Source organism: Cyprinodon tularosa, unplaced genomic scaffold (genome assembly GCF_016077235.1).
Source record: "Cyprinodon tularosa strain WSP-4 unplaced genomic scaffold, ASM1607723v1 ctg100, whole genome shotgun sequence".
Taxonomy (NCBI): Eukaryota; Metazoa; Chordata; class Actinopteri; order Cyprinodontiformes; family Cyprinodontidae; genus Cyprinodon; species Cyprinodon tularosa.
In genome coordinates, this window is record NW_024037783.1 from 629,591 (window position 1) to 641,643 (window position 12,053).

The 12,053-nt window shown below is 39.7% G+C and overlaps 1 protein-coding gene across 3 annotated transcripts in view; it reads right to left on the bottom strand.

Annotated features, from left to right (window-relative positions):
- Positions 1–2,552: 2,552 nt before the first annotated feature.
- Positions 2,553–12,053, bottom strand: part of pacsin3 (protein kinase C and casein kinase substrate in neurons 3) — a 36,782-nt gene continuing 27,281 nt past the window's right edge. For all 3 annotated transcript variants that reach the window (XM_038268712.1, XM_038268641.1, XM_038268571.1), the window contains 2 exons: positions 8,381–8,556; positions 2,553–4,567 (listed from right to left, as the gene is read on the bottom strand). In XM_038268712.1, the coding sequence (XP_038124640.1) occupies positions 4,452–4,567; positions 8,381–8,556 (292 nt within the window). In that variant the 3' untranslated portion in view covers positions 2,553–4,451. The remainder of the gene's footprint in view (positions 4,568–8,380; positions 8,557–12,053) is intronic.

Here is a 12,053-nt window from a genome sequence, read left to right on the forward strand (position 1 = left end):
TACAAAATATATTTTAACATTTTTCCATATTCACAGTTAAGTGCATTCTTCACTGACCAATGTTCCAGGTTTTATGTTTTGTCTTTTAAAGCAAATGCTTCTAAAATGTTATATTGTGGGGTTTTATAAAATTGGTAAAATTGTGGGCATCTTTGGTAGTCCCACTGAGGATTTTATCTTGTTTATACCAATATCGTAAATATATGTTCCAAATAAGAAATATCTAGTGATATACTTGGCTTACTTTCCATCCCCAGTCTTACCATTCAAATACTATTGCTCCAGAGGTATTGCGATTTATTCAGATAGTGTGCTGCCACATTCAAAGGGCAAAGCTTAATCTTTCAACTCTGAAAAGCCATACTTTTGAGGTGGAGTTCTTGGGGCTTTGCTCTGTTGCTCTGGACTGACCTAGGGCAAAAATCTGCTGGCATTCAGCCACTCCTAATTTGTAGATGTCAAATGGTGCAGATTTTCTTATTAATCCCTCCCAAAGTGAGCTGTAACATTTGCTTCTCTGAGGTCCTTGCTAAGGTATTGTAAATTGTACGTTGTGGTATCACACCTATATGGTCTACAGCAATAACCTCTAAAACTGGGGACACTATCAGTAGTTCTGTCTTGATACATAGACCCCTGGAAGGGGTATGGTTGAGAGGTAGGGTACACCCCGGACAGGTCATCCGTCTGTTACAAGACAACACAGAGACGTACCACCATACCCGCACATAATTTAGAGAAGCCATTAAACCGATCAGGTCATTAATATTGGACTGTTGGAGGAAACCGGAGAACCTGGAGAGGAGAGAAACGACACATGCTGGAAAATGCAAATTCTAAGACCACTGGTAGGGAATCAAACCCAAAACTTTTACACGCACATATACATGCCCTTAAATTATATTTATATATATTGATTTATTTATTTTTTTATCCTCTTTTCTCCAACAGGGGGCATCAAAACAGTGTTCTATAGCAGAAAATGCCAGCTCATCGAAAAGGCCAGAGGGACACCAGCAGAAAAACTAACATTAGTGCAGTTCCTCCAGTCAGACAGTGATAAAAATAGCCAACAGAATTATCATTGTATTATGACTCAATGAGTCATTACTAATTAAAAGGTATTGAAACTATCTGTCAAAAGATGGATCTCTGGTGACTCACCTTCCTGTGTTCATCACCTTTGTGTTTGCATGCAAAGCAAACAGGAAGAACACCTGAAAAGGTAAATCAGTGGTATTCAAAATTATCTGCTACATCTGTCAAATTAAAATAAAATAAAAACACTCTTGAAACGCACTTCGGTTCCTTGATTAAAAATATGACAACTATTTTTATCTTCATTTTCAATAAAAAATTATCAATCACACATTACTGATAATCACCTTTGTATGGTTGCATGATGGATTAAGTAAAAGCTTAGTGAAATGTTTAAAGCTTAGGAAATTCATTTTAAAATCTAATCCCAGAGTTGCACCATATCATGAAGCACAATTACCAGATTGCATCCGGCATCCACCCCCTGAATACATGTTGCCATTAGAAGGGACTAACCTTTAATTCACACGCCGGGAATATGGCTGGAGAGGATCAGAGGCTAAGGCTCAGAGACTGTATGGACATAATGCAACTCTGAAGAATAAAAAGTGGGAGGAAAATGAGAGTTCATCTTAATAAATGTGGCATCTTATTTTTTGTTTATCAACAAATTTTGCAGACCCAAAAAGACCGGTGTAAAAAAAAAAAATAATAAATAAAAAAAAAATACAAAATACTTTGGTTCTCTGATTTCCAACCTCTGAGTCCTTAACACAACAGATGAAACCATACCAAGATTAGCTCAAACTGTCACCTCCCTTTTGAATAAATTTTTAATTCAACTGGATGCTCTGGGTTTTTTTTAGTGGCATCAGTGTTAAAGAGGTAAAACACATCACTGCCTGATGGTTTCGATTCCAAAATCATTTTCGTCTTAAAACTTTGCACTTCATTTTCTGTCACGTACAAGCTAATTTAAAAACATAGACGTCTGTGACAAGTTAACGGGGTGTGAATAGTTTTGAAAGGCGTCTCATATTCAGTTCGGTTTGTTTTGTTTTTTTTACTTCAAAAGAGAAGTTTGTTTTTTCCTGGGATAACTCAGGGCCAAAAGAAAAAGGTATTTGTTAGACAGCATTTTGTCATCAGTTAAATCAGAAGAAGGGATGCTCATTGGCACAGTGGGTGGCACTGCTGCCTTGCAGCAGGGTTCCTGGTTCGATTCCCAGCCAGGGATCTTTCTGCATGGAGTTCTCCCTGAGCATGCATGGGTTCTTTCCGGGTACTCCTTCCACAGTCCAAGAACATGACTGTCAGGTTAACTGACTTCTCTAAATTCTCCTTAGGTGTGAGTGTGTGGTTGTATCTCCGTGTTGCCCTGGCGACACGTCCAGGGTGAACCCCGCCTATTGCCCGTAGACAGCTGGAGATAGACACCAGACTGAAAATGGCCGGATAAATCAGAAGAAATAATTTAACACGCCTCAGTAAAGGAAGAACAGCCTGAAAAGATCTTCAACTGCAGCAAGCTTGGTTTATTTCTCCAATCTTACATACTGTACATGCTACACTGTAGGAAAGACTTAAAGAGCGAGCAGGAACTCACACATTCTCTTATCTCTCATTAGAATTTAAACATGTATGCAGGTTAGCTTTAGATGTACTTGGATCAGCAGGACAGAGGAAGCTTTCCTCAGAAAAACAATTTAAACATGGAAAAAAACAACCCCCCAAAATTAAAGCAAAAAGAATAGAAGAGTATACAATAAAAATCTATACTTGTGTTATCTGACTGAGGTCAATGTGTTGTGTTCACAGCCAGACTTTAAAAAGAAACCTCTCTCACTGGTCACAATTGTCCCCATGGAGGAAGAGTCAAAAGGAAACCGACTGACACTGTAAAAAATAACATTTTTAAAAACAATTTAAACTGTCAGAAGCTAATATAAACAAATCGCTCTTAATATTATTATTATCATTTAAAAAAACAAAGAGAGTCACATCCAAACCTAGAATAGCTAGAACAACTAACTTAAAACAAACACGTTAAAGAAATGGGAGGAAAGAATCCAGTCAGGTGCTCACTGCAAAGTCCAATTTAAGCTCTACCAGGTGTCTCTGTTCAACAGCAGAGCAGTGGAGTTGGTCACTTTAATGAGTCCAGATGCAATTCTTTGGCCAAACTGTAGGGCGGCGCTGTTCATCAGCAGGCTGTAAGGAATCAGCCAAATTATGATGGTGTGCACATTTCCAAAATGGTTTGTGATGGCCCGAGGTGTCGGTATGTGGGATGTAGTTCTTCATTCAAACAGAACGGAGGCCAGCACATTTCCAGAAAATTATAGATCGTTTAAACAGAGGCGCCATGCTGTGTATTTGTAGGATGTGATTCCCAACAGCGGGGCACATTTCTAGCCTCTAATCTAAGGCACTGACAGTCTGCAATTTGGCTTTTCATCTCAAAGGAATATCTTTAACAGGGTTCAGTAGGCCAGTTATTAATAATTAGTATCTTGCCCTCACCAGATACCAGAACTTTTCTATTTTGGAGACTTAAGGATAAGAGATAACATTTCCAAGAAAACTCTTTGTCATATTTTACTTTTACATCCAGTTAGTCTGCAGGAATTCACTTTTTCTCCCTCCAACTGAAGCCATTCTCTTTACAACTTACTGAGGGTGAAATACTGAGTCAGAACCATTTTTGTGAGAAAACACTTTAAAGATTATCATCCAGGGACAAAAAAAAAAGGAGGAATATGTTGAACATGCAGTTACTCTGATGACCACTAGGGGCTCCAGGTAATACTGGTAAATGAGGATAAAAACTTTCACATAGGCATGTTTGAAATGTGCAATGATTACATTTCAAATTAAAGCTTCTCAAATTGGATGTTGCAATAAACAGAGGAGCTTAGCATAGTTAGACTGCTCCTATGCTAAGCTATGCAAGTCCTAGCCCCATGTGAGCTGGACTGAGCTTTCATTCCAACCTGGTATACATTTTGCAGAATGTTCAAATGGCTAGAATGAAAAGAAAAGCCAAGTTTATGGTGCGTTACTTGCTGTTGATTGTTTGTATCCAAGTACAGAGTTAAATATTTCCAGTTAGAAAATACGGCAAAAATTGCCTTTCTGCTTTTCCTAGTAGTGCTGAATGACTGCTGGCAGCGTAGTTCTGTTCTCTCCTCTGTCAAATGAGTTTAACTGAATATCTCAAAAGGAGGATTTTCTTTCGTTCGACCGAAGAGTCAAGTGTTGCTCAAATGACAGTAAAGACAGGCTTGCAACGGGTATCCTGAAACAGTCACTTCCTTTGCAAAGACATCCTCAGGCTGTCACTGAATGCTTTCAGTGATTCCTGGCAGGCCGACTGCAGCTTCCTAATTGGCCGAGTTGAGCAGCTAGAGCCATCAGGAAGTGATGGCCTGGACATAGTTGGCAGGATAAAGGCCAACCTGGCCGCTCTTCAGCTGCCCTTTACACCAGCCCTGCTCGTCCTCCTCTCCGAGCTTCAGCAGCTCCTCGCCTGAAGAATAGAGATGAAAGTTAAGCACACTAGTGCACACCAGACAGATTTACTGAGATGATCTCTGACTAAATACAGAACAGAGAGAATATTTGGTTCTAAATGGTTTATGACAAAAACAAAAAAGGCACAGGTTAGTTCCTCTTATGTCAGTCAGGTTTAACAGTTACTAATAAGATGCAGTATCATTATGTTCTATTGATTTTGTTCCACTGACCAAAGCAGAGGACAGACTAACAAGGCAAGACACAGAAAAACAGGCCAACTGCTTCAACTTTAGACAACTGATTTAACCCACAGAGAAATTCTGTTGTTTTTTGACAAGTTAAAAAAAAAAACATTTAATATTTGCAACTCAACTATAATACAGCTTCTTTACAATTCTCCTTGTTTCTCTCTTTGAAACATTTTCCGGACCCGTTTCCAAAGCAAACCTCAGCACTTCCTCCATTTTCAGAGTCTCATAAAAATGCTTTTAAGGGAGGAACCCAGGGAATACATATTTTTTTTAAGTGGCAGTTTTATATCAACACGTGGAAAGCTCTTTACTTTTACAATAAAAAAAGCATTGCTTGACCTTTTAAAGCAGAATCACAGAAAAAATCCCCTCTCAACAAAGACGTAGGTTTTCACTGAAAACTTAAAGCCACTCTGACGGAGCACCCCTAGTGGTAGACCTGGTTCTTACATGGTTCTACGAAGAGACACTTTGATTTTCCATAACTGAATATTAAGATAAAAAAAAAAACATCCCTTTCAGTCAAAGTGCAATCCCCTCTTTGGGGGGGTTATATATATTTATATATATTCTGGATATATAAACACCAGATGGTGCAATACAAAGGACTTTTAGAAAGCGTTAAATTCCAACATCTGGTTTGTATTTATAAACCTAACTGCCGATATGCATCCAGATTGATTGTAGATGTAGAAAACCCCAGCTGCAGATTTAACAAGGCCAAGAAAAACAGCCGTAGTTGTTTCTTACTGTGCTGACTTGCATCTGCACCTTCTAATCTCTACTTAACAAGGATAGAACATTTAGGAACCTATTTTACCACCAAAATACTGGATATACACCAGATGATATTATTTAAAGGGTCCTCAGCAGACCGTTATAGCGTGGGAATGCTCTCCATCAATCTGAGGGAAAAGTAAAACCTGAGTTTCATTGAAAACAAGAAAACAAATCTGATTCAATTAGGATTTATAAACACCAGCTTGAGATTTAAACTGCTCGTTACAAAAATGCAGAATTTGAGATTGCTGTTCACAATACTGAACAATTCCTACTAATGATCTGTATTTGTAATCAACCCAGTTAACTGGATGTGTATAGAATGTTTAAAGCAGGATTTATAAGCAGCTACTGATAAAAACTCCTTTTTACAATGTCATGACTTCTAAATCAGGGGTCACCAACGCTGTATCCGTGGGTTCCAACGGGCCCTCAAACACCACATGGGGGGCCTTCTTCTGCAAACAGCACAACTCACAAGTATGCTACCTTTATAAGTTATTAAAGACCAACAGTATCAATACGATTTCAGAGCATCTCATCATATTATCCATAAAAAGTATTTAAGCATTTATACATATTTCAAAATGAAAATATATAAAACAAAATTAGCAATTAAAAGAAACACTAAAAATATGTTAATATGTATAAAGTTTAGGTGAACGCTGACTGTTCCAGTTCAAAGGTCAGTATTGGTAGCCCAGGATTCATGAAGTAGCTCTCAGCCTTAAAAAGGTTGGTGACACCTGTTCTAGATCAAAAAAATCATATCAAATATTAGCTATAGGTGGAAGTCACAATATGGGGGCAATAAAGCTGCATGGCAGAGGTCTGTAATCTCAGAGGGATTTTCTAGTTTAATAATGTTTTACACAAAAATAAACATAATTTCCTACTTACAAAAAAAATAACTCTACAAACTGGTTTTACATGCAATCCAAGCAGCATTTATAAACACCTGCTGGGAGGATTCAAAAAACAAACTTTTCTTATGAAATGGTTACAAAACAATATAAGCAATTATTAGTCACAGAGAAATACTAAAAAATGTTTTGACTATTTATAAAAACCGTCTTTGCTTCTTTGTCTGCAAGAGCATTAAATAAAAATGGGGATTTTTTTCTTCAGTTGGCATTTTCGAATCCAGGAATACAAATCTTACACCTATTGTAAGAACACCTAATGATCGCGACCCCTCTATGATTCACAGATTGTTGTAGCAGTTAAAGACCAAATCTTTCAGAACTGTAATGCTATGTTCACACCAGACGTGATTTGGGCAGCAGAAGCAGCAGGTTTAAATGCAAAATAAATGGCTGAAACATATAAAGGCGCATCAAAAGTCGTGCAGCATGTTTTGAGCAGCAGGAGCAGCGCATCTTGACACATCTGAGCAGCCAAAGCTGCGATTCATAAAGCTTCTGAGCATCATGGAGCTTAAAAATAAATTTTGCTGCTCGACATACCACATCAACCAATCAGATCTATAAGCTGGCAGGGATACAGAAACAGCACTGCTGATGCAGAGTGCTATCATCACTCCCCTGAAGCAGTTTATTAACTCTTCAATTAACTTAAAATGTTGAAACCTGCCGGCAAAATATAATGTGGTGCCTGCAGTTTGTACCACATACCTGAAAAAAACTAACATCTACTTCCAGCCACCACCAACGGTAGCAGAAACCCCTCCAGAGGCGACCCGGCCTGAGGCAGCTGCTGCTGGGGATTCTCAGTTACAGTGCACCGCTGGAATGTGGGGGTGTGCACGCCTCCAAAAGCAAAATAATATTTTATGGAAAAATCATAATCTTGATGAAATGACTGCAAAGATTATGTTTTGAGGTTGAGTTTCTTGCATTAAAATATATTAGAACTACTTTTTACCTACTGATCACAGCAAATATAGCAAGGCCACTTTGTGCCATTGAACCCAGAAGCAGACGCATCTGTGCACACTTTTCTGGACACGCTTCAGGTGAGTCAAAGAGGCTCTTGAGGCACGTCTGACCTTAATGTGGACAAGCATAAAAAATCAAGCAGCAGGCGCTTTTTTTAAAACCAGCGCATCCGGTGTGAACGTAGCATTATACCTGGGACAGTTGTTGGTCTAGAGCTCAGGCTTGCAAAATATTTAAGGTTTGATGTTTTAGTGCAAACAGAAAACACTGATTAAGGTAATTAATAAAGCTTTTTGTTATATGAAAAGGAGCATAAACTAAAATGACTAAAAAAATGTTCATCATAAGTAAATTATACTGTTGCATTTAAAAATGTATGGCTTTCATCTGAAGTCCTTTTATAAGACATCATTTATGTAATTTGGGGCATCAGTGGTGTGTGTCCCCAACCGTCCGTCCTTGCTTATCTAAATTGATTACTAATTATTAGTGAAATGTTAAGATGAATTGCTAACTTGTTACTCCCTCCCTTTCTTCCGAATATGGTCATTTCTTGCTGCAACACATTTCAAGAAAAAGCTTTGCTAGTTTATGCTTCAACTTAAAAGTGTTAGAAATGAAGCAAAAACTGCACAGTCGTCCTGCACACTCGCTGTTCGAGCGGCTGGAATGTTTCTGTAACTCAGAAAAAACAACTAAGCCCATCAGATTGATTTAAAGCATCACCACTAATGTTCAAAATGAGCTATGAAAACATTATGAAAGGCATCCAAGGGAGAAGTGTGCATCTGGTTATGGACAGGGTCACAAAAAAAAAATTTAAAATATGATTTCTTAGCATAAATTATTCTGAAACATGCTGGTTAGAGGGTGAAAAGCATTAGTTGGGGTTAATACCTGCTTTAAAGCTGAGCTCGTCCGACTCCTGGCCCGTGTAATCATAGAGCGCTCTCACTGGCACCCCCTCAACCTGTTCCTGCTCCTCCTTATCGTCCGCCTCCCCCACGCCGTTCACAGCTAGCACCTTCTTCGGACTCTCCTCATCTGACCAGTCTGAGGAATAATCTTTCATCCTAAATGTCGAGATGAAAATAAAAACAAAAAAACAAGTAGGTCCGTCATCCAGAGAACCTTGAGCTTTCCTGGAGCTCTGAAGCTAAAAACAAGACATTTAAAGGTGAAGATAACACAGCTTGGCTGGGCTTAAATAAAGCTTTGCATCTCATGTGCAAAAATAAAAATACAGTTTTAGATACGTAGCTCTGAAACTGCATAGAAAAGACATTCTTGAGAAATTTCTGAGGAACTATATATCAAGATCATTTTAATACACAAGAAAATCTTGTGCAGGTTGAGTAGAACACAACCTCTGCTGTTTGCCTTATTTTAAGTTTTTTTTTCCCCCCAATTTTGCTTAAAGCTCACACAAAAACTCCAGAGTAACACACCTGGAAGAGACAGTGTCTTTAAGATGAAACTTTGAGAAAACCAAACAGCTCCATCCCAGTTGCATTTATCTACTTAACATTCTTTAACTCATATTTATAATCCTTACAAAGAAAAGGAAGATGCACCATTTTCCAGAATGAGTAACACATGGATAAAACCTTAGTTTTCAGCTTCTCATTAGAGACCGTTTTGTTCAGGATTAAAAACCTCCACAGGGAGGCGAGACGACCAGGTCCAACAGAAGTGAACTATGCTGCCTCACTCACTCACTTACCCACAGGATGCTTAGAGATAATTGTAGTCTTCTGTTCAGTCTGGACTAAACAGCCCACAGAAACATGCTGTTTTAAAGCTTCACAAAAAACAACAACCACAGGCGACTCTTAAATCAAACGTGGAACATGTAAATCTGTGCATGCCTCAGAGGAAAGGTGAACTCCTTAAAATGAAGTGGAAAACTCTATAAAAAGTCCCCATTTGGCCAAGTTACAACAGGCTGTTTACACAGAATGTTTATTTCCGGATGCAATCCAACCTCACACTGACTCACTAGTTCTTCAAGATCAGCAGTTCCTCTATGCCATCCGTCCTCTGTGCCAGTCAAAGCAGCCCACTGCAGAGGCTTCATGCAAACTGCTGCTAACATATGTCTGTTGTTGATGAACACTATGATCCTCCTTTAAAATGGTGGACAGAGGACTCCAAAACCTTAGCTTATATCACAATAACCCTCCTGAACATTCTGATGGAAAAATCAAAGGGAACTCCTTTGATCTCATTCAATGTTCAAAGGCTTTTAGTCAAGAGTTTGTGGGATCCAGAGCTAGTACCAGTGACAGCTGGCTAGTAGAGGGCGCAAGGGCGCCGTCCAACTCACCCAATAATCCAAATTATAAAACTGAAATATTTTATTGTATTTTTCAGATGTGCAACATAAATAGTTCATCTTTAATGACGAGTAAAGCTGTTTCGTTTGTCGTCATAGACCCCACATGAGCAATCCTCCAGACATACATTTCTCTCATTAGCCCTCTATCCCTGATGATGCTAGGCTGTGACCCAAGCATTGATGCAATTCCTATCTGAGGCTTATATAAGTTTTTGGTCATCTCCAAATTCTTCAACTTGATAAACAGATTTTCAAACTTGGACAAAACCAGAAACTTGAAATGGAATTAACCCGAAAGACAGAAATTCCATACTGGCTGGAAACAATAAACAGTGTTGGCAACATTACCTAAAAAAGCAACTAGTTATTTCTCTGAAAAAGTTACTGAGTTATTCAGATGACTTTATGTTACTTTCATACAACCGTGAGTTTAATAATCAAAAAGATGGTTTCATATTAATTAATAAGTTAAATCACTAATGAAAAGGGAATACATGTCTGAAAACAGTCTCTACTAATCTACCATTTAGGTGAGTCTGGAGGGAAGGTCAACCAAGAAACTGAACTGCAATATATTCATATCAACGATCAAATTATGTTTAATTATATTCAAGCAACTTAACTAAACTGAATTAAAATTGTGTGAAGTTAAACAGTTCCAGAAAAAAAAATACAGAAAAAACAGGAACGTCTTCCAGTATATCTGTGGAAAATAAATAAATAACAGAAGTCCATATATTGATAAACAAAGGCAGCCAGCCGTCCGTCAGTGCTGCATTAGATCAGAGAAGGTTGCAACAGATGTGGATATAAAACCTTTGTTCCCTGAAATAGAAAGATTAACCTTTGCCTTCAGAGAATGCCTTTCCTTTGGAAACGCTGCCATTGAATCTGCAGATCTCTCCCCCATTGCCTCGCATCTCCCCTCAGTGTGAGCAAACATCACGTGCTGAACACCCACCTACATTATGTCCCCTCAGCCAATCACCTCACTGTGCCTCGAATAGGCTTCGATAACATACCTGGGCGGGTTTTTAAGGAGTGTTCGGGTCAGCTGGCTGGTGTCATTCACAGACATTTTTAACCCCTCGCTGGACCAATCCATAGTGCCAGCATGCTTCAAGTCTGCCACCGTTATTCCGGTCCCAAAAAAGCCTCAGGTCACCTCACTCAATGATTACCAGCCTGTCACACTGACTCCCATCATGATGAAGTGCTTCGAAAGGCTGGTTAAAGAACGTCTCCAGTCTGCCGCCAACATTCGACCCGCTCCACTGAGGACGCCATCTCTGCTGCTCTCCACCTGAGCCTGGCACACTTGGTGGAGAAGAACACTCACGTGTGGATGCTGTTCCTGGACTTCAGTTCAGCTTTCAACACCATCATCTGATGGGCAAACTGAAAAAGCTGGTCTTCAATACAGCCCTCTGAATCTGGCTGCTAGACTTCCTCATCAACAGACCTCAGTCAGTCTGGGTTGGACAGAACACCTCTGATGTCATCATCCTGAGCACAGGCTTCCCTCAGGTCTGCGTCCTGAGCCACCTGCTTTTCTCTATGACGACACATGACCGCGTCCCCAGGTTCACCACCAATCACATTGTGAATTTTGCAGACGACACCATAGTGGTAGGCCTCATCAGAGACGACAATGACCAGGACTACAGAGAGGAGGTGAAGCAGCTGGTGGACTGGTGCAAAGATAACAGCCTGATCCTGAATGTGGAGAAGAAGAAGGAGATCATCTTGGACTTCAGGGAGAACGGCCAAACCACGCTCCACTGGTCATCAACAGCTCAGCTGTAGAGGTGGTCAACAGCACCAAATTTCTAGGGGTGCACATCACAGACAACCTCACCTGGAATGTAAACACCACCTCACTGGTCAAAAGGGCACAGAAGCGCATGTACTTCCTGGGGAGGATGAGGAGAGCCCACCTATCCTCACAACCATCTAAGGAAGCACCATAGAGAGCGTTCTGACCAGCTGTCTCACAGTGTGGTGTGGAGGCTATAGCGCCTCAGACTGGAAGAAGGTGAGAAGAGTGGTAAGAACAGAATATGGGATCATTGGGGCTACTTATTCATCCATAAAAGACATTTCATCCAAGCGCTGCTTGTCCCATAACATTACCAATGACCCCTCACACCCCCACTATGGACTTTTCTCCTTACTGCCCTCTGTGAAGAGGCTTTGCAGCATTTTGATGTAGATCCACAGATTCCAAAACAG